This window comes from Barbus barbus, assembly GCF_936440315.1.
Source record: "Barbus barbus genome assembly, chromosome: 8".
Classification (NCBI taxonomy): Eukaryota; Metazoa; Chordata; class Actinopteri; order Cypriniformes; family Cyprinidae; genus Barbus; species Barbus barbus.
This window is the reverse complement of record NC_136736.1, coordinates 9,011,179-9,033,170: the sequence shown is the minus strand read 5'-3', so window position 1 is coordinate 9,033,170 and position 21,992 is coordinate 9,011,179. Positions and strand designations below refer to the sequence as shown.

The window sequence follows — 21,992 nt, the reverse complement described above, 5'->3', positions numbered from 1 at the left end:
TTCAAAAAGTATGCCTTTGTACCTAAAGGGTCCATATTAGTGCCTAAAAGTTACAAAAGTGTACATTTGGAAAAGGTACCACACCAGTGTCAGATTTAGTACCTTTTTCTGAGAGTGTGGGATCTGTTTGAACTTTTTGGAAGACTTGTGAAAGACGTCTATTATGCTCACCAAACCCGAATTTATTTATTCATTTGAAAAATACAGTAAAACAGTAATACTGTGAAACATTAGTACATACAAATTCTGGACATCACGGTTAAAACTGCAGCTTTTAAACTTAAAGTGACCTGTTAAAAATTCCCTTTATAATAAGACATCTGTTTGGAATTAACAGATTATTTTGGTCACTTGCTGCATGTGACAACAACATCCTGTATTCTCCGTGTCTGTGGAGTAGAGAAGGAAGCTGCTCAAGCTGCTGCGCACCAAAAGTAATTCTGGTGGTTGTGGTGGTATCACTTCTCTGTGGTAAATAGACCTAAATCAAGATGTGCTAAATTCATATACTCTTCTGGCTATTGACTAGCTAAAACCAAAAGGCGTTTCAATATTAGCATTAATATTAGTATATTAGTATTATTTGAGGGGTGTAAAATTGCTGTTTTCTCTTTGAATTGATCTTCAAATGTAATTTATTGCTGTGTTGCATTCTAATGCTGACAAAATGAAGATTTCTCAATACGTTCAAAAAAAGAGGAAGAAAGATTGAGAAAGATGTGTAAAAACAAGCAAACAGGAAGCTGAGGTGATGACACGGTGACATTGGTCATTCTGGCTATGAGTTTTCTGCAGTTGCTGTTTTGGCTTAGTTTTCTCTGGTGTGAAACATGACAAGACCGTCACAAAAACATCATCCTGAGGTATGTAATGCATCTCACTCTTACATAACAATCGGTGTTTTAGTAGAAATGATGACTACCGTTCGCTTATCCTCCTGCGTCATCCATTCATGTCAGAGATTAATCATGATTAATCGCATCCAAAATAAAAGTTTTTGTTTACCTAAGAGGCGTATATGTGTTAGGAGTATGAACTCTAGTGTTGCCTTGTTGTTACTTTGGCCTGGTCCTGTTTTTCCTTATTTGGTTTGGTTCCTGTTCTCATTATTAGTTCATCACCTTCATTGTGTTCACCTGTCTGCCCCTCATTATCTGCCCTATTTTAGTTCCTGTCTTCGGAGTTTGAGTTTGTTGATTATTGCTTATCTTTCCGTGTGTGTGTCTTCTTTGCTCTTTGGATTATATTAAATGGATTATTCTGTTCGACTTTCTTCATCGTGAGCCTTTTGTGTGTGGACAGCACAGAGACCGTATCAATATGTTTGTGTATATTTAAATACACAAACATACAGCATATATATTTAGAAAATATTTACTTTTGTTAACATGTATATATTTATATTCATATAATTTATATAATATATAAATCTATTTAATACATAAATGTAAATTTTTTCTTGCATGTATATACATGCATGTGTGTGTATTTATATACCTACACATAATAAATATACACAGCACACACACATATATATATATATTGTTTCACCTACAGATAATAGCTGTTCAGACTGTGTATATGTCTTTTAAATGTATGAATAGCACTGAACAATACATATGAATTGTTTTATTTGAGGCCACCGGGCAAACAAATAAATAAATGAGCAGAGACAATGAAAAGTTTGACAAAATACAGACAAAATAATCACCACAGTAGATTTACAACTTCTTAATGTGTGAAAATCTCATTACCTTGCTGTAACATGATGGTAGTGGCTTCATTATGGCTTTCATCCTTAATAATGATTGACTAATGAAAGGAGCTGAGCAGGGCGCGATTCAACAACCATGTGATGTAAAAGACAGGTTGAAATCTGCCACCTTTTGTGAGAGAAATTATTCTTTTGCCAACCTGATTGATAATTGGACTTAAATTGCACCTAAACGTCACGTATGAAATATAAAAATAAAATAAAGTTTTCAATATTTTCCAAAAGTACTATTCGTTTATTTATTTTAAAAAGGAAACTTTTAATTAGTAAAAATTTAAGTAAAGAAATAGAATAATACAAATATAAATACTGATTAGATGATTTAATTAATCCAAATAATATGTTATATAATTAATTTTCCTCATTGCATCCTGGCAAGTCTCAAGATAATGAATGTATCTCATTTAACCTGTACAGTCAATATTGCTGACTGAACAACTGAACTTTCAGGGGCCTCAGCATTTAGAGAAAATGTGTGGTCTTATTGCGGAAGTGACTTTTGTTTCTAAAGATTATAATAAACTGGGATGTGGCTCATGCAGTCATAAAGCAAATGAAAAGCAATGCAGAATTTGTATATGCACGATCGAAGGTGGTTTTGACAAACTTATCTGACACATGCCACCGATTGGAAACTTCACTGTTTTATTTCAGCAAAACAGTTTTGGATGTTATTTCACAGTAGATGTAGGCTATTCCTATTATAGATATGATTCAAAATTTTGTGTGTGTGAGAGATGTAACACAATATTTTAAAGGCAGCCATGTCTTAATAATATAATTCCTCCATTGTGGTTAATCATTTGCAGAGGTCTGACTGCATGACAACTTCTGAACACTGTGAGATAAGAAATTATGTAGAAATACTTGTCATCAGAGACTAACAAGGATTTCACAAATAAGGGGAGATACAGGAGGAACAGAAGCAGATTGAAAACCGGTATAAGGTAAGAAGGTCTTATATTATATCCACCTATTGAAATTATTATATGTGTGTGTGTGTGTGTGTGTGACCCTGGACCACAAAACCTGTCATAAGGGTCAGTTTTTTTGAAATTGAGATTTATACATCACCTGAAAGCTAAATAATGTATTTTGCTACAAATATTTGGCTATTGCTACAAATACACCCGTGCTACTTACAGTGGGTACGGAAGGTATTCAGACCCCCTTCAATTTTTCACTCTGTTATATTGCAGCCATTTGCTAAAATCATTTAAGTTCATTTTTTTTTCCTCATTAATGTACACACAGCACCCTATATTGACAGAAAAACACAGAATTGTTGACATTTTTGCAGATTTATTAAAAAAGAAAAACTGAAATATCACATGGTCCTAAGTATTCAGACCCTTTGCTCAGTATTTAGTAGAAGCACCCTTTTGATCTAATACAACCATGAGTCTTTTTGGGAAAGATGCAACAAGTTTTTCACACCTGGATTTGGGGATCCTCTGGCATTCCTCCTTGCAGATCCTCTCCAGTTCTGTCAGGTTAGATGGTAAATGTTGGTGGACAGCCATTTTTAGGTCTCTCCAGAGATGCTCAATTGGGTTTAAGTCAGGGCTCTGGCTGGTCCATTCAAGAACAGTCACGGAGTTGTTGTGAAGCCACTCCTTCGTCCTGAGCACTCTGGAGAAGGTTTTAGTCCAGGATATTCCTGTACTTGGCCGCATTCATCTTTCCCTCGATTGCAACCAGTCGTCCTGTCCCTGCAGCTGAAAAACACCCCCACAGCATGATGCTTCCACCACCATGCTTCACTGTTGGGACTGTATTGGATAGGTGATGAGCAGTGCCTGGTTTTCTCCACACATACCGCTTAGAATTAAGGCCAAAAAGTTCTATCTTGGTCTCATCAGACCAGAGAATCTGATTTCTCACCATCTTGTGGTCCTTCAGGTGTTTTTTTGTGTCTTGCACTGAGGAGAGGCTTCCATCGGGCCACTCTGCCATAAAGCCCCGACTGGTGGAGGGCTGCAGTGATGGTTGACTTTCTACAACTTTCTCCCATCTCCCGACTGCATCTCTGGAGCTCAGCCACAGTGATCTTTGGGTTCTTCTTTACCTCTCTCACCAAGGCTCTTCTCCCCCGATAGCTCAGTTTGGCCGGACGGCCAGCTTTCTGGTCGTCCCAAACGTCATCCATTTAAGGATTATGGATGCCACTGTGCTCTTAGGAACCTTAAGTGCAGCAGAATTTTTTTTGTAACCTTGGCCAGATCTGTGCCTTGCCACAATTCTGTCTCTGAACTCTTCAGGCAGTTCCTTTTACCTCATGATTCTCATTTGCTCTGACATGCACTGTGAGCTGTAAGGTCTTATATAGACAGGTGTGTGGCTTTCCTAATCAAGTCCAGTCAGTATAATCAAACACAGCTGGACTCAAATGAAGGTGTAGAACCATCTCAAGGATGATCCGAAGAAATGGACAGCACCTGAGTTAAATATATGAGTGTCACAGCAAAGGGTCTGAATACTTAGGACCATGTGATATTTCAGTTTTTCTTTTTTAATAAATCTGCAAAAATGTCAACAATTCTGTGTTTTTCTGTCAATATGGGGTGCTATGTGTACATTAATGAGGAAAAAAAATGAACTTAAATGATTTTAGCAAATGGCTGCAATATAACAAAGAGTGAAAAATTTAAGGGGGTCTGAATACTTTCCGTACCCACTGTATGTCTGGTTTTGTGCTTCAGGGTCACATATGTGGATACATGGCTACATGGGATTTACGTGAATGCATTTATTTAAAAGAAATATTTATTATATTTAGTTACACTTTTATATATTTCACCCTTTTATAATATTTTTACCTAATTCCCCTCAGTTCTCTCCAAAGATTTTAATATCTTTATTTTTGACTTAATTTCACTGGTTTAGTTAGTTTCGTTTTTACGCATGAAAAAACAACAACATTGTACCTCACATTATTACTATAAGAAATAAAATATGGCTACAGTACATTTTCATAAAAGCAGCTATATGATTGAGGAAAAGTCTCAGTGTCTCACAATGAAAAATGAAATGATAATGTCTCTTACATAGCTGTTTTCACATATCTTTAACTAGAGCTGTACCACAGGCTTTACTATTTTAATTCAGATGATCATGAAGTCATCAGTGCCCGTCGTGGCCCTGATCGCACTAGTGGTGTCCAGGGTGCAGGCATTTATTTCAGTTGGGAGTAACAGAAACACCCATGTGACCATTACTCACCATGCTGTAATGGAGAAGATCCATGAGGTGTGTGAAGCAGTGGCTAAATCAGAAGGAAGAGAATTCAAACCCACGGTGAGTTTGTGTACAAGCAGAGACATAAAACAGCACTACCATGAAAGCTGTGCACTTTTTTGTAAGACATGTAGACCAAGTAATTTTTCAAAATGATGACGCATAATTTAATTTCCCACTTTAACTCAGGGCCAATCAGCAGAAGAGGTGCTGCGTGCGTGTCTGGGCACGGCCACAGGTGAGGTGTCGGGGGCCAAGTTCCACACGGCACTGAATCAGATCTACAAGCAGAATGGCTTTGTGGACCAGGACTTCATGAGCAGTGCACCACACCACTTCAATAATGAGGCCTTCAATGAGGGACGCAACCTTATCATTCAGGGGACTGTGGCCATTAAAGCAAACATCCGGACCGACAACTATCAGTCTGCCCGAGAAACACTGGGGCGAGTGTGTCACACACTGCAGGTCAGTGAGAGGGAGATAATCAGTGACTAAGACGTTGCACAAGCATATTGCCTCGGAATTGCTCAAGAACATGTTTTTACTCATTTACTATTTGTTGAAACTTTTACCAATTGAAAATACATTAAGGACTAATAACATACAAAATCTAAACCCCTAATACATATAAAAATACATGTTTTTCAAAAAGGTGTGTCTTTAAGCAACAACACAAATCTGTATGTATGTATATACAATGGTGGCCAAAATTATTAGAATACCATTAGATCTGATCATCATCCAGTCTGTCTGGAATTACATGAAGAAACAAAACAAACTGAGACAGACTAAATCCAGAAAAACTGTGGATAACTTATAATTGAAGAGCTCAGATGCAAAAGTCTCTAACTGCCATTTGAAATTTTCATCTAAAATTATCATTTTTCTCATGCTCCTATATGTTTATGTTCAGTTATTTTACTTTAATAGCAATGAAAACAACCAATTCAATGCCATTAAAGTGAAATTACTAAACCTACACATATAGAATCCTGATAAAAATGCTCATTTTAGAAGAAAATTTCAAATGGCAGTTAGAGGCTTTTGCATCTGAACTCTCTCTCTCTCTCTCTCTCTCTCTCTATATATATATATATATACATACTGTAAGGATGAAAAACATATTAATATGTAATATATTCATATATAATAAGAAATGTTTTTGCTAATGGTTGTGACACGTTTCCTTAAAAGGTGTGACTTTAAGCAAAAACAAAACAACAACAACAAATAAAACATTCATTATTACTATTATGTTAAGCATTCATTTTAATTAATGTTTTTTCCCCCAGGATTTTTACAGCCACAGTAACTGGGTTGAATTAGGTAACAAAAGTCCGTATGCCAACCTCATCAGACCGGATCTCAACATTGAGAAGATTGCAGGTACAGAAAGCCAGTGGGTGTGATTTATGAGACATTAAGTGGAAAAAAACCCCAGATAACTCCATTTGTTTTTAGTGTTGACGTCCAATATTCATGTGTAATAGCTCTTAATAATCAATGTTTTTAATGAAAACATGGAGATAAGTGAACAGATGACTTGGTACTTAACTGATAACAGGTTACACTCGGGAGTACATATCATATTGTGTGAGATTAATCTATGTTGACTGTTCCTAAACAGCAAATAAGTAAATTGAGTGTATGACTGATGATTTGAATGTGTATGTGTTAATGTGCAGACATTGCAATGCCAACATGCAGTGACTGTGCCAGTGGTACCTGTCCAAACCAGCTGCTTCCTGCCATTCTGAATGGGAAGTACCTCACTTCAGGATATATGGGCTTGTTCTCCCCTGAAAAACCTCAAGGTGAAGAGACCTACCAAGACACGGATGAACAAAAAAAAAACTTCTTAGTAACTTAACTTTACAGACTTGGTTTTGCAAAACCTAGTAACTATGTAAATAGATGAGTTGTTGAAAATACAAATCAAACTTAAACGACCAAGTTTTGGTGTTCGGTCCTTTTAAATTTCCGTATAGGTAAAGAACATGGACTTGAGCATGGACTTATTTCAAATAATGTTGTTGTAACTAGGACATTGGTGGATGTTGTAAGGTTGTGGCAGCTTATTTCGTAACACACACTTTTTCTTTCCATTTTTACATAATACAGCAACATTTTTGTTATATTGTGTTCATTGGTGAGAAGTGGTTTCAATTAAGCAATGTCCAAGTTTACCAAAGAAAACTACTGTTTAAAAGTAGAAAGTGGATTTGGAGAGAAAATATTCATAAACTATTATTTGTCTTTTATGTGTGTGCGCAAAAGGAAAATGTAGCCATGGTGGGGAGACTGATCTCAGCAGTAGCCAGAATCCTCGAGGTGGGATCAGTAAAGATGAGAGCCATTCTAATCTACACAATAATGCTGTGAACCTGGCAGCTGAAGCCACAATGGAGCTGCTAGAGGACATTCGTGGAGCTGTAGGAAACAATAACTACCTTCGGTATGGAGATAGATTCCTCATATATCTTTAGATAAACCTTCCTAAACCTTTGAGAGATTTTATAACTTGCAAAGCTGGGAGTTGTTCTCTTAACAACCTGTTCTCTACACTGCTGTTCTTGAGGTCAGCAAGATTTTTTCTGAAAGCTATTAATACTTGTATTCAAAAAAGATGCATTAGATTGATCAAATGTGACAGTAAAGACATTTATAATGGTACAAATGTATTTCTATTTCTAATAAATGCTGTTTCTTTTAAGTAATAAATGCTGACCAATTTTTTTTGCTCAAATAAATGCAGCCTTGCTGAGCAAAAGAGACATTAAAAAGTCCCCAATACTTTTGAATGTTAAATATAAATGGTACTTTTTTTTACCTCTCCATCAGGCTGATGGGTATTGCACGATCTGCAGTACTGGCTTTTGTGATTGACACCACAGGCAGTATGGCAGACGACATTGCAGAGGCCAAGAGAATCACCTTCAGCATCATTGACAGTAAGAAAGGAACTCAAGATGAACCATCTGAATATATTTTGGTGCCGTTTAATGATCCAGGTGAGTGCATAAAAGATATATAGCATATAGCACATAAAAATATTTGGTAAAAATAATACTTTTTAATTACACTGAACTGTTTTTATTGATACGTTTCAATATTTGAATATAACAAGAGCTGATAAAATCTAAAAACTGTAACTTGAATGCAATGTAAGTCGCTTTGGATAAAAGCGTCTGCTAAATGCATAAATGTAAAGGATAATGAAGTATAATAAAATCTTTGTGATATGGTCACTTAAAATTTTGCCTTTGTAGGTAGCTCACTAGGATTTGAAATAGGATGTACTTTTTCATTTATATTATGGCAAAAGTCAAATCAGATATAGTCTAAATTAATATAAATCTTATATATTATATTTTGTATGAATTTGTAGAATTTGGACCACTAATAAGAACCACAAACCCAAATGTGATGAAGTCAGAGATATCCAAGATCAAGGCTGATGGAGGAGGAGATGCCCCAGAAATGTGCCTGTCAGGACTTCAGGTACTGTGTTTTGTGGTCTCTCAGCCATTCATCTCAATCGTCATATGAGAATACTACCAATATAGTTCCCAGTTAGAACTAAGAAATATTAGATTATTGAACAAGGAGTCTTTTCTAACCTTCTCGTTTAGAGGTGTGCGATATGACGATAAAATCTCTCCACAATCTGCTTTTGAAGAAATATAGTATAGTGCTACAGAAAATATTCTATTAATTACAGTTCTGGCGCCGCCGTCTCTATATACTGTACAACACGACATACAGCAGTAGAGTTATCTGACAGGACACTGCACTTATTCGCGATCGCAAAAGTACATTATTTGCACACAAGCCTTGGTGGTCTGAGCGCATACACCTGAAGCACGCGCACTGTCTAACAGCGCCTGATTACTCAACTAAGTTATCTTTTGCGCTAATACTGTCAAAACACACAAGGTTTGCATACAGACTCAGTTGGTTATCTCTAAAATTAAAGTAAACAGTTGAGAGAGAAACGGCTGCGTGCCTGTATATTAGATGCGCGCAGGTCTTAAAGGGACAGGACACTAAACGTGCTGTCGACTGTCATTAAAGGGATAGTTCACCCTAAAATTTAATTTCTGTCATTATTTACTCACTCACATGTTTTCCCAAACCTCTATTAATTTCTTGTGCTGAACCCAAAAGAAGATATTTTGAAGAATGAGGGTAACCAAATGGTCCACATTGACTTTGATAGTAGGAAAGAAAAATCCTATGGAAGTCACTGTGGACAGCAACTGTTTGGTTTTCCACATTCTTCAAAATAGCATTTATGTTCAGCAGAAGAAAGAAACCCATTCAGGTTTAAAACAACTTTTGAATAAATGATGGTATAAAAATAAAACATTATGACAGAATTGACAGACAGATGACAGAATATTTATTTTTGGGGGAACGAATCATTTAACGTTAACAAAACAACAAAACGCAAAGAGAAAAATCACTCCCTGTTCTTGAATGAAAAACTTTAATACAGTTGCTTTAGGAATCAGTCTATGTAGTGTTTTATTTTTATATTTGTTCATTTAATTTAATTGAATTCTCCTGCTAAATACACCTATTGTACCTGAAAATAAAGCACTGTTTGATTTATTTGTATATTATGTGTATTTGTTCTTATTTTTTAATAAGAAAGATAAATAATGACAAAGATTTTTATCTTCGCCCACTTTGGCCTAAATGTCTGCCATGTCTTTTTTTGTTACCTTGAAAGGCTTTGTCTTTCTAGTTTGGCTGTAATGCTCAGACAATTTGTAAAACCAAAATAGTAAAACCAACATGACAAAGAATCGTGATAAAATCATGAATCATGATATTTTAAAAAAAACAAAATCGTGATATGATTATTTTTTCCATATCGCCCACCCCTACTTCTGTTTCTCCAACAGTTGGCTCTGACAGGAGCTCCTTCCTCCTCATATATATATGTGTTCACGGATGCTACAGCTAAGGATAAACACCTGGAGAAAACCATCACCGCCCTCATTCGCAGCACCAAGTCCACAGTAAAACTATCCATCTTTGTTTCACATGCAGTCCTTGCCATGAAAATTTTCACCAGCCCTCCATCAGTTTCCCACTTTTCCATCTCTCGGCCTTTCTTTTCAGGTATCTTTCTTACTGACAGCATCAAGCAGGAGGAGAAGGGCATTGAGTGCATCGTCACAGTTTCAGGAGTATTATGACATGGCCTTGGCCTCTGGCGGTCAAGCCATTGAGGTCTCCAAGTCCAGCATCTCTCAAGCCACTGATATTATTGTTGACACCTCTACTTCAGCCCTGGTATGATCAGCGTCTTATAGTCATTTTAAACTAGCTTACTGACATTGAAAATACGAAAAACAGCATCTTCAAAGAACTTTCTCCTATGTCTTTCATTTGGGCAAATGTTTGCACACTCTTTCTTCATCTATCAGGTGACAATTCTTCATTGCTCCAGGGATCCAGGACGTGTAGAGAATTTCCCCTTCCTACTGGACAGATCTATGTCCAACACTACCATCTATATCACAGGAACTGGCCTCACGTTCAACCTACGCAGCCCCACAGGTAAATTCTGAGACACTTTTAACTAAATTAACTAAAATAAAAATATTTTTGTAATCAAAATACATTTTCATGATTCAAAAATGAACTTTTTTGATACTGTAAATGGTACCAGACAGGGAAACTTAAAACTAAACTAAAGCTAGCAATGTCAGAGTGAAAAGTTATTGAAAATAAAATTATAAAAAGAACAATAAAGAAAGAAACACACACACACACACACAAAAAACTATAATAACCCTAATGGGAATTGATTGTATTATATTGTGCTCAGCTTCAATATAAGATATTAAAGTAAGTTCCTCTGTTATTGCCTAACGGAATACACTTGCTTCCAGGAGTGACTCAATCAAGCACTGTTGTCAATGGACCTCTGGGAACAATTCAGAAAGTGGGAAACCTGCAACGAATCCAATTAAACTCAACAGAGATGGGCCTGTGGCACATTGGCATGATGACTACGCGACCCTACACAGTAAAAGTGATGGGTGAGCCATCATGTACTTATTTGATAAACCAATGCAAAGCCAAACACTAAAGTTTTTGCCAACCTGTTATTTGAAGAATACAGATAAATGCCAAGTTCTTTCATGAAACTCAGGCTGATGGGTCCTTAATGCAAACTATGGTATTCCCAGCATTAAACAAAGCTGATTGGTTAATGTTGCATACACCGCCAATGAGTTTGCTGCTTTACATTTAAATGGCTGGTTAGCATTCGCTTGAGCATTTCAGAGTTTCATGCTAAAATCTTCAGAGAGTTGATAGAAATGTATATTTGTTCTTTACTCTTGAAATATTAAGAGGAAAATGGCTAATGTGGAGTATTGATCAAAAACATTATAATGAATAATTAATTAAAAAACAATTTAATTAATAATCTTGATAATAATAAAAAAGCTGTAGCACTCTATTCAGATCATTTTTTGCCTTTCTAAACAAAATGTTTTGCTTTAAACCATATTTTACAGGTCAGAGTGCGATTACTTTCATCTACGACTTTGTGGAGGAATTCAAAGGACCCCATCCTGGATTTGCTGCCATTGATGGGCGGCCATCAAAAGGTTTAAAATGTTTTCATGTTTAACTATTGAACAATTCTTATTAAATGATTTGAATGGAAGTGTATAGATATTTTGCTCTTTATTTAGGCTCCCCAGCTAAGCTGCTGCTAACGCTGACTGGAGAGAAAGGCCCAGAGGCTCTAGAGGTGCATGAGGTTGCTCTCATGGAGGTGTCTGGGGTCAAAGTGTCTAATGGAACCATTGAGAAAATGGGTAATGGAGATTACCTGGTTACTGTGAACGACGTGCCAGAAGGAGAGTTTGTGGTAATGCTGAAGGGAAAAGACAAGACCTTCACCAGCCTGTTCCAGAGGCAGACCACCACACAGATGTCTCAGTCTAAAGTCGCCATCAAGGTACAAACTGCATTCTTAGTGCAGTCTTCTTAAAACTTGAAATTAAAAAAATTATTATAATGCTCAATATTTGTGGACTGTATTAAGCTTATTTAAGTGTTGTGTTGTTAGCTTAGCAATATGCTAACATAAAAACCTATTGAAATCACTCGTGGGTTGAGTTTCTTGTGTAAAAATCAATCACTTGTAAGTTCCCATGACCATTATACTTCCTTTAGAAGGCAGTAGGCAGCTTGCTAGTTGTTTAAACACATCTCATTTTAATTCTAATGCTATTTTCTCTCCATCTGCAGGCAACAGCAGACAGCTCAATGCTGCCAGGACAAGTATTTAAACTAAATTTTACTGTTACAAACAATGGAACCGGTGGTACCTACACAATCCATGCAAGGAATGACAAAAACATCCCTATGACACATCCATCAACGTAATTCCTCCACTTAGTTCTCAAATCACTCAGTAATGATAGACAAACAAGCTTTAATCAGCTTTCCTGATCAAGTACAAAACTCTGTTTCTGTTTCTTTGTCCTCACAGCCTCAATCTCGTGAGTGGTGGCAGTGCTCAGGGGACAGTGTCTCTCACTCCACCTGGAAATATGGTCTCAGGCACAGATGTTACACTAGCCATCGAGGCAGAAGGGCCTGGAGGAAGTGACTCAAACTATGCTGTCCTTCGCCTTTCTGTTCTCTCCGAGGTAACCTCGGAGGTTTCAGACAGGCTGATGAAGCATTCTGCTCTTGTGAAATTTCAGTGGAAAAGAATGTGGGCTTAGATAAGGAAATGAAATGAGGCATATATTTATAAGTGGAATGTTATTTCAGTCATTTCAGATTCTCTGCTTATTTTGCACTAGTGTTGCACTACTATTTTGCACTAATTCCAGCATAAGAAAATGGACAGTTTAGATTTCTAAATTATTTCTATGGCAGCCAACTGTTTCTTCACACAAAACAAATTGTGTATGACTTGTGCTTAATATATACTACCATTCAAAATTTGCAGTCGTTATGATTTTATTGTAGAAATTAATTATTTAATTTAGCAAGGATGCGTTATATTGATCAGACGTAGTAGTGAATCCATTTACTTTGTTACAAAGGATTTCTATTTTCATAGATACTATTCATTTGGTTCTGGTTTTCACAAAAATATTAAGCAGATCAACTGTTTTCAACATTGCTAATAATAATTATAAATGTTCTTTGACCAGCAAATCAGTATATTAGAATGATTTCTGATGGATCATGTCAGATGACATGGAATAATTAAAACATATTTAAATAAAAAGTGTTATTTTAAATTATAACGTTGTTTTTACTGTCATTTTAATGCAATATATACCACATAATTCAACAATAAGCTGTTGTTTTAACTCACTCTTTACTGTTTCATCCAGGTTACTGACTTCAAACCTCCAAAATGTGAAATAGTCAATGTACAGGACATTTGCTACTCCTCCTCTTGCAGCTCATCAAACTGGGAACTGTCTGTCAACATCACCGACGGTAATGGCACAGGCATCGAGAGAATTTCCATCCAGCAAGGCAGTGGAAACTTCACCCAGAGGAAAGTGGAAGACGGTGTGATCGTGGTCATGGGTCTGTATGAGGCCTCGTGTTGTTCAACTTCTGTGACTTTGTCTGCGGTTGACAAGGTAGGGAACGTGGGCAGATGCAGTTACACCATAAAGTCCAGCGCAGGCTTGCGCCTTATCAGCATGTCCCTCCCTCTGTGGGCATCTCTGCTTTTATCCAGTTTCCTAAGTGACGCCTTCCCTCTGTAGTGAAATATACTACAGCCAAATACACAGTCATCCCGTCCTTCTCTTTCTCATCCCATTCTTTTATGGCAATATAAATGTAAATTATTCTTAGAGCTCTTAAATTGCAAAGCATTTCATCCCAAACATTCCTTTACTGGTATTTCCAGCTATGGAGGACTACCACTGAAGGGCTATGCTGCTTATACAGACCTTACAAACCTCAAAGATAGATTCATGTAAGAGGCAGAAATATGACTCAGGAATCACACAAGTTATTTTTATTAACATGATTTTAATTAATTTCAAAAGTTATGATTGTCATTTCTGTCACATAATAGTTTAGTGTAATATTTGTATGATCAGTACAAATGAATGTTGCAAAAATAAATGTTTTCTAATCCACAATTAAAAATTTTCTCCCCAAATATAGAATTTTTTTATTTTAGTATGTTTTGTGTAATCATATACTGTCACATATATTTTGAATATCATTAACAAATAATTTTTAAATAATTTTACAAATATTACGATGATTTCTAAATATGCATTTAAAGAAATTGGATTAATACTTAAGGACAATGACAGTTATACAACATAAAGTGTTAGCTAACTTACAGTGTTTTGTTCTTGCATTGAATGATGTGGTACGTTGCAACATGAACATGTAATCTAGGCTATCTCAACCAGCTGTCCAAATGTTAACTGCTTAACATAAACTGGAATTTGTACTCAAATATGTCTTTGAGTCTTTTTTAAGCAGGCTACTCCATTCAACATGTGCTTGTATGTTTGCCTAAAATGAAAATATACTGTTTACACTTCTTCACAGTGTATTTCTACACCCGTTTTGTTTTCATCTCAACTGCAATTCATGAACATTATTTCAATCTTGAGGTTTATAAATGCTGTGTTAAACAAGCTGTGGTATCATATACCGCCACCCAGTGGTTGATATGATTTCTTTCTTGTCTGCATCATACTAGTACATTTATATGAACGCATAGAATATACCTAATATTATTTCAAGATAAACTGTGGAACAAACAAACTTACATAGGTATCATTTTACAAAACGGTGTTTTATTGATATTTATAGTAAGATGGACAACAGAAAAATACTATAAAAAAAGTATAAAAAATAAGCAGTATATAAGTTTCACACTGACAAAAGAATAGAAAAATCATCATATTTTCTTACTTCACAGTTCAAAAGTGCTTCATTAAAACACTTTAATAAAAGTAAGCAATTTTATTTGCTTTGCTTGGTATGAGAAAAAGAGCAATGCACAAAATTAATGCAGTAAAGCAGTTAACATTTTCTTTTTATTTTTCTCTTTTAGAAACGGCATCTTCATAAATTAATTTACAGTCGGGCCTAATACTGTTTTATTTTCTGTAACAGAATATTTATCAGTAAATCAAGTAGATGAACTGAATGCTTAATATTGAACAATGCAAATTATTCATGTAACATGTTGTGTGTTGACATGTTTTTTGAGATGGGCCGACTGAGTAAAGCGTTTCCCACATTCCTTGCACTCAAACGGTCTTTCTCCGGTGTGGATGAGCTTGTGTCTTTTAAAATTGCCTAGATCCACAAATCCCTTTTCACAGTGGGGGCAGATGTAGCGTTTCTCTCCTCTATGCCCCTGCATATGCATATTCAGAGCGACTCTATGTTTAAACTTCTTCCCACATAGTGTGCAAGAGAACGGCTTCTCTCCGGTGTGCATTCGCATATGGGTAGCCCGGTCTGCCTTGGCCAAAAACCTCTTTCCACAAACTTTACAAGGAAACGGCCTTTCTCCAGAGTGAATAAGCTGATGTTTAGTAAGGGTAAAGTGGTATACAAAACTCTTCCCACACTCCTCACACTGATACCGCTTTTCCTCTGCATGGACCTTCATATGCCGGTTAAGACCTCGGACACTAGGAAACGCTTTTCCACACTGGGAACAGGTATAAGGTCTTTCGCCAGTATGAAGTCTCATGTGGTTCTCCAAGGCTGATGCATTACTGAGGACCCTCCCACACTGGGGACACTCTGTATTTCTCTGCAGTGTTTTTCCCGAAGGTTTTAGTAATAGTTGATTTCCGTTATTTGAGCCAGAATTTGGTGTTTCGCTCATCAATTCGTTCTGCACCTGATCCACCCTCTTATCCTTTACCCTAAGTGTGCCATCCTCACCTGCAGGATATATTTGTCTAGATTTGGAGCAAATCTTTCTTTGTTTTCTAAGTCTAGATTGGAGAGTGGGTGTGTCATCATCTTCTGAAATGTCTTTATCATTAATCTCTGTGCAACATGGTGAAAATGGTAGGTTCACTTCAAAGTTGTCAACTGGAGATGCAGAGGTATCTAAAGATGGAATGGGTATTCGCCCTAAAACAAGGTTAGTGGAAGCGGCAGCTTGTTGCTCCTTCAGTGTTAGCAGAGGTGCAAACTGCCCAGATGGCTGAAAATGGTGCATGGGTGCCCGCTCCGGGGCATCCTGTGGTGTTATCACGATAGGCGATTCCAAATGCAAAGTATCAAGAGATTCAAGCAAACCTGTCGTATTATCAGGTGGAGGAAAAAAATGGTCTGGAGAAGAGGAGAATTGATCAGATTGTGGTGGATATTGAGACTGCGTGAGTGGAGGTTGAGGTGGGTTTAAGGAGATGGATCCCTGAATTGCGTTAACTGGAATATGTTGAGAAGTAAATGGAACGTGCGCTGTCAGATAAGAAGGTGGTGTCGCCTGAACTGGATTGTGTGGCAGAACCAAAGGGAACTGGAATGATGGACTTGAATTCACAGAATGTCCTGGCATTACCTGTGGTGATGCAAAAACTTGGGATTGAGGAGGAACAAGACCGGTTGTGAGAATCTGATCCTGGACTGATGGAAGTGTATTTGGAGCTGCTGCGACAGGAATGTGTCCTGATGGCATGACAGTGTGTACTTGTGGAGTCATCTCTTGGGCTGGTGTTTTGATGAATTGAGGTGGAAAGAATGATGGTTGAGAGGAACATTGGGTTAATGGCTCAGTGGCCTGGTTTAGCGAGGCAATGGTTGAAAGAGATTTCTCAGTATGTGAAACCAATGCCTGAGCTCGCTGTTTGGAGGAATGAGGCTCTGTTACTAAGACTTGGCTTGGAGGAACAGGAGTTAGGCAGGTGTTTTGACAGATATTTGACCCCTCTTTCTGAGGGACTACTGTCTGGTTTGATGTTTGAGGATTTGGGTTTGGTCGACGATGAGCTAATGAAGTTGTCGGCTTGATTTGAGGTACTGATGGAGCGCCAGACAACTCAATCATTGGCACAGAAGAGTTAACATTGGAAGCAGGAGTCTGGGTCAAATTGGGAAGTACTGAAGAAGTTGATGTCTGCACTGGTGGACTGGCATTCGGTCTTTTGTTTAGGGAAGACAAGCCTTCAGTGTTTTCCAATGTTCTTTCAGATGTACCTCGGATGGGTTGTATAGTTTGATTGGGTTTTGGACCACTGGAATCCACTCTGCGACTACAAGCGGAAGTACTCACTGGTGGTGGTGGTGGTGGTGACTTTCCTCTATGGTTGTTATTGTGCCTGGTTATTGTTTGCAATGCTGGTGGGATCGCAACTGTGAATAGAGAGGTGAAGATGCAAGAAAGGAACATATGGAAGACAAAATGTAAATATAAAAAGTATCACTGTGGTGTACATTATGGGATGGGGTAATTTCATCTGCACTATTTTTTTATCCTAACTGTGAAATACAGCTGATATATACTTAGTCAATTTCAAAATGTTTATGCATATTTTTATTTGAAAAGGATTGGCTCTAATATGATAATTATATGTAATTGGAAGATTAAAAAAAAAATCATTAAAGTGTAAAAAGTTCAACCTTTAAAAATGGTTATACAATGACTTATATTTTATTTAATTCTATCAGTTGCTGCCAAATTAATAAATGCATATTACACAAAGCAGTTGAGTCTCCATTGTGGACTTGTGAAAGAACTTCATATAAGATATGACATATATAGGCTGCCGGGCGGGCCTACTCGCTAGGCTAAGGCCACATAAACCACCGCTCCAGAGTTTATTCATCTCCAATGCCAGGTCCATCACACACAAAATGGATGATATGGAGCTATAGATAGCCAACAACTCATTACGTGACCGTTGTGTCACGGGGATTCCCGACGCAGCTGTACAGCTGGCAAGCCGCATACTATATCGCGGGGACCGTACCATGGATTCTGGTAAGAGCAAAGGTGGAGAACTTTGCATGTATGTATTAAATGACTGGTGCTCACAGACACAGAGCCGCATCATGGAGAGCCACTGCTCACCTGATATAGAATCCATGACAGTCATATTTAGACCCTTTTATCTGCCGCGAGAGCTAACAGTGGTTGTTGTTACTGCTGTTTACATTCCACCTGATGCTAACATTAGCACAGTTCTCACCTATTTGCACAGTATCATTAGTAAACACCATTGGGTCTATCCAGATGGCGTTCATATCATAGCTGGTGATTTCAACCAGGCATGTTTAAAGACTGTCCTTCCAAAATTTTCACAACATGTAAAATGTGCCACAGAGGAAGTAACACACTTGATCGTTGTATTCTAATATCAAGCATGGCTATAGAGCTGTGCCTCTCCCACATCTGGGTCTATCTGACCATATCTCACTGTTCCTTATCCGAGCCTATACTCCCCTCAGGAAACGGTTGAATCCAACTACTAAAACCATCAACACCTGGCCTGAGAGAGCCCTATTCCAACTACAAGACTGTTTTGCTTGGACTAATTGGGACTTATTTATACACCAGGATGTGGCAGAATATACACAAACTGTTCTGTTCTACATTGCCAGCTGTACTGACATTGTCACTGAGGAGAAGTACATCCCGGTTTTTCCGAACCAGAAACCCTGGATGACATCAGAAGTCCATACTCTCCTCAGAGCCCGTGATGTGGCCTTCAAATCAGGTAACAGGGCTCTTTACAGTGTTGTGAGAGCTAACCTAAAAAGAGGCATCAAAAACGCTAAGCTGGCCAACAAGAGGAAGATAGAGGAACATTTTACTGGCAACAACAAAAGGCGGTGTGGCAGGGAGTGCAGCACATTACGAATTTCAAGGGCAGCACCTCCACTGGCTGTAACACCAGCGCATTACTGGCAGAGGAGCTAAACTTTCTTTGCACGTTTTGAAAAGAAGTCTCCACTCCAACATACATCTCCTCCTGTTACAGGCACCCAGACACTGACTGTACAGGAATATGAGGTGAGACAGGTGTTTAGGTCATTAAATCCAAGAAAGGCTGCAGGCCCTGATGGAGTGCTTGGAAAGGTACTCAAGGCCTGTGCCTATGAACTTGCTGCTGTCTTTACAGACATTTTTAATCTGTCCCTGTCACAAGCCATTGTACCAGCCTGGCTTAAATCAGCCATTATCATTCCCGTCCCTAAGAATGCTGCAGACATTTTAAATGACTACAGACCAATTGTACTTACATCTGTTTTGCAAAGTGTCTAGAGAGACTGGTTCTGAGGCACATTAAAGCCAGCATCCCTCCCACTTTTGACCCCTACCAATTTGCTTATAGGGCCAACAGGTCTACAGAGGATCCACAAAGCTTTGGAGCACCTGGAACACAGAAGTACATACGTCCGGATGCTCTTCATCGATTACAGTTCTGCGTTCAATAGCATCATACCTGACATTCTTATCAGGAAACTCCTTCATCTGGGCCTTTCTGCTCACCTTTGTACCTGGATTATGGATTTTCTCACTAACCGCCCTCAGTGTGTTAAGCTTGGTCTTCACCATTCCTCCACTTTCCCTCTAAGCACCGGTTCACCACAGGGATGTGTGCTGATCCCACTACTCTATTTCCTTTATACCTTGGATTGCACCTCCACACACTCCTCCAACCACATTATAAAATTTGCTGATGACACCACAGTGATTGGACTCATTTCTGGAAATGATGAATCTGCCTATCGTGATGAGGTCAGGAAATTGATGTTGTGGTGCTCTGAAAACAACCTGGTGTTAAACACAAGGAAAACTAAAGAATTCATTGTGGACTTCAGGAAGTGCAAAGCTGACCCCCTTCCCATCATTATAAATGGAGACTATGTGGAAAGAGTTCGCTGTTTTAAATTTCTGGGAATCAATTTATCTGACAGTCTCTCCTCGTCCACAAATACAACAGTGGCTGTTAAAAAGGCACACCAGCATCTGCACTTCCTGCGAGTCCTAAAGAAAAACCGTCTGTGTCAAAAACTACTGGTGGCATTCTACCGCTCTGCCATAGAGAGTGTTTTAACATACTGTCTTACGGTGTGGCATGGGGGCTGTTCAGGAGCTGACAAAAAAATTCGACAGAGGGTCATAAAGAATGCGCAGAATAGCACTGGCTGCCCTCTCCCCTTAATACAGGACATTGCAAACATTCGGTATCTATCCAGAGCAAAAAACATTAAGGACTCCTCTCACCCTGGTCATCATCTGTTTTCCCTCCTACCTTCGGGAAGGCGATACAGGTCAATTAAAACACGCACGGCCAGATTTTCAAATAGTTTTTATCCAAGAGCCATTCAGTCCCTGAACTTAGGGATGCTTTGCACTATTTATTTATGTCAATCCTTGTGGACTGTGCAATAATTTCTGTATTTAGAACTGCACTGTATTGTCTTACCTGCATCATTCATGTTTTTTACATGGATTTGATTACGTATAGTGGTCTATGTGTATGTGGTTATCATATTGTAGCACCTCTGTGTTTAGTCTCTGAAATTTCACTGCATTCTGATGCAATGACAATAAAAGCTTGAAATTGAAATAAGAATTGTTCTCATTATTCAGTTGAATTTGTGAATGACTCTTGTACCCCTTTCCACGGTGTCCTTATTTGGCTCTCTCCGCACCAGTATGGGCTCAGCACCCTCTTGCTTTAGTAGAAAGTATCCTGGTGCATAGCTGTTGCATTCAGTTTCTTGAGGCTGAAGACACAGAACAAAAAATAATAATGTATAAAGGGGCTATAGCATTCAAATACTGTCCACTCCAGAAAGATCAACTATGAACATAAGATTTAAACTCAATCCTAATTGACCTCACCTCACATAGCATTTTAATATTAAACCAAGCCTCTAAATATAGAAAACCCTTACAGAAAGGAAATATGAGCTCAGTCTGTGAACTCTGCTGTTTCTCACCACATAATTGATATGCAAAACAAACAAGGGTGAGAAAGTACACTCCCCCTCCTCCCTATCATGTGACCTGTCATTTCTTACCTCTTTTTTGATGAGGAGCAATGCAAGCTGTCTGTTCCCATCCTCACCGGCACATAGATCTGTGAGTTTCTCACTAGTTATGTCTCCCACATTAAGACGTTGTCCTATAAACTGAGGAGGGCTGCATCCCTGGTCAACCAAAGTGGGCTCTTCTGAGAAAAAAACAAACAAAAAACTGTAAATAACCCTGTTGAAAAAAAACTAACCAGACTAAACATCTCATGTGTTTAGGAGGGTATACATAACAAATGACAGATTATGAGATAAAATTTATATAAATATACATATATTAAGTATATTTGTAAAAAAAAAAAAAGTCCATAGACAGCTGAAGAGTCAGAGAAAATGGCCATAGAGGTAATTTTTATGTATTTACCATCTGACTTTGTCTAAGCCGTTCTAATTTTCCAGGAAGTGTTTAATGCACGCCATAACCCAGGAACACACTCAGAAAAAGACATACCACACTGCACGCCAATATCACGATGTTTGGAGACGTTTCCAGTCCTCTGGCTCCCGGCTTCAGAGAATCTCTTTGTGCTCTGGCTGGACGGATCACCTGTCTTCGTGTTGACTTTCTCTTGTCTCAGCTGCACCAATTCCGCTTTCAAGCGCTGCAAAGTACCATCATAAAGTTTGGTCGCTTCCCTGACAGCAGTCTGTAAAATTGTTTCCATTATATGCGTGAACTGGGTCTGAAACCCGTCATAATCGTCCGCGCTCGCGTCCGGCATGGTTTTAAGTTAATTTGATGGAGAACACGTTATGATCCCTTTCATATAGTCAACGAGAATCACAACGACGCGTCCAGGGGAGGGCGGTATACTTCCGCACTGAATGTTAAAAAGTTGTATTTATAGACTGCAGTAAAGATAGTTTGCGGTCTGCTTTTAATATGACACTGAAACTAAAGCTGTATAGCCTACATGAAGAGTTA

The 21,992-nt window shown here is 38.1% G+C and overlaps 2 protein-coding genes across 6 annotated transcripts; one reads left to right on the top strand and one right to left on the bottom strand.

The window, feature by feature from the left end:
- Positions 1-398: 398 nt before the first annotated feature.
- On the top strand, positions 399-14,589 carry LOC306873557 (von Willebrand factor A domain-containing protein 7-like). Of its 4 annotated transcripts, none has more exons than XM_079422945.1 (18): positions 399-863; positions 2,584-2,721; positions 4,863-5,071; positions 5,201-5,479; positions 6,307-6,400; positions 6,700-6,828; positions 7,292-7,469; positions 7,856-8,025; positions 8,403-8,515; positions 9,925-10,041; positions 10,145-10,318; positions 10,453-10,585; positions 10,921-11,070; positions 11,554-11,646; positions 11,734-12,002; positions 12,296-12,429; positions 12,540-12,699; positions 13,402-14,589. In XM_079422945.1, exons 3-18 carry the CDS (start codon positions 4,883-4,885, stop codon positions 13,786-13,788), a joined length of 2,769 nt encoding a protein of 922 aa, XP_079279071.1. In that variant the 5' UTR covers positions 399-863; positions 2,584-2,721; positions 4,863-4,882; the 3' UTR covers positions 13,789-14,589. The 4 variants fall into 4 exon arrangements, with proteins under 4 accessions (XP_079279071.1, XP_079279072.1, XP_079279069.1 ...); XM_079422946.1 differs by having other exon boundaries at positions 738-863; positions 4,929-5,071; XM_079422943.1 differs by having other exon boundaries at positions 738-863; positions 4,883-5,071.
- On the bottom strand, positions 14,051-21,890 carry LOC306873558 (uncharacterized protein). Of its 2 annotated transcripts, none has more exons than XM_079422947.1 (4): positions 21,519-21,890; positions 21,056-21,207; positions 20,647-20,758; positions 14,051-17,374 (listed from the first exon to the last, which is right to left on the bottom strand). In XM_079422947.1, the coding sequence occupies exons 1-4, from the start codon at positions 21,787-21,789 to the stop codon at positions 15,231-15,233; spliced, it is 2,679 nt and encodes an 892-aa protein (XP_079279073.1). In that variant the 5' UTR covers positions 21,790-21,890; the 3' UTR covers positions 14,051-15,230. The 2 variants fall into 2 exon arrangements, with proteins under 2 accessions (XP_079279073.1, XP_079279074.1); XM_079422948.1 differs by having other exon boundaries at positions 14,835-17,374; positions 21,056-21,204; positions 21,519-21,860.
- Positions 21,891-21,992: the final 102 nt, after the last annotated feature.

Coding starts and splice junctions, on each gene's coding strand:
- LOC306873557 (XM_079422945.1), top strand. CDS start 4,883: ATGATCATGAAGTCATCAGTGCCCGTCGTGGCCCTGATCGCACTAGTG. Junction 10,319..10,452: donor ACACCTCTACTTCAGCCCTG/GTATGATCAGCG, acceptor TTCATCTATCAG/GTGACAATTCTTCATTGCTC. Junction 12,003..12,295: donor AGTCTAAAGTCGCCATCAAG/GTACAAACTGCA, acceptor CTCCATCTGCAG/GCAACAGCAGACAGCTCAAT.
- LOC306873558 (XM_079422947.1), bottom strand. CDS start 21,789: ATGCCGGACGCGAGCGCGGACGATTATGACGGGTTTCAGACCCAGTTC. Junction 21,208..21,518: donor TGATATTGGCGTGCAGTGTG/GTATGTCTTTTT, acceptor TTTTTTTCTCAG/AAGAGCCCACTTTGGTTGAC. Junction 17,375..20,646: donor TAAGGACACCGTGGAAAGGG/GTACAAGAGTCA, acceptor CTCTATTCACAG/TTGCGATCCCACCAGCATTG.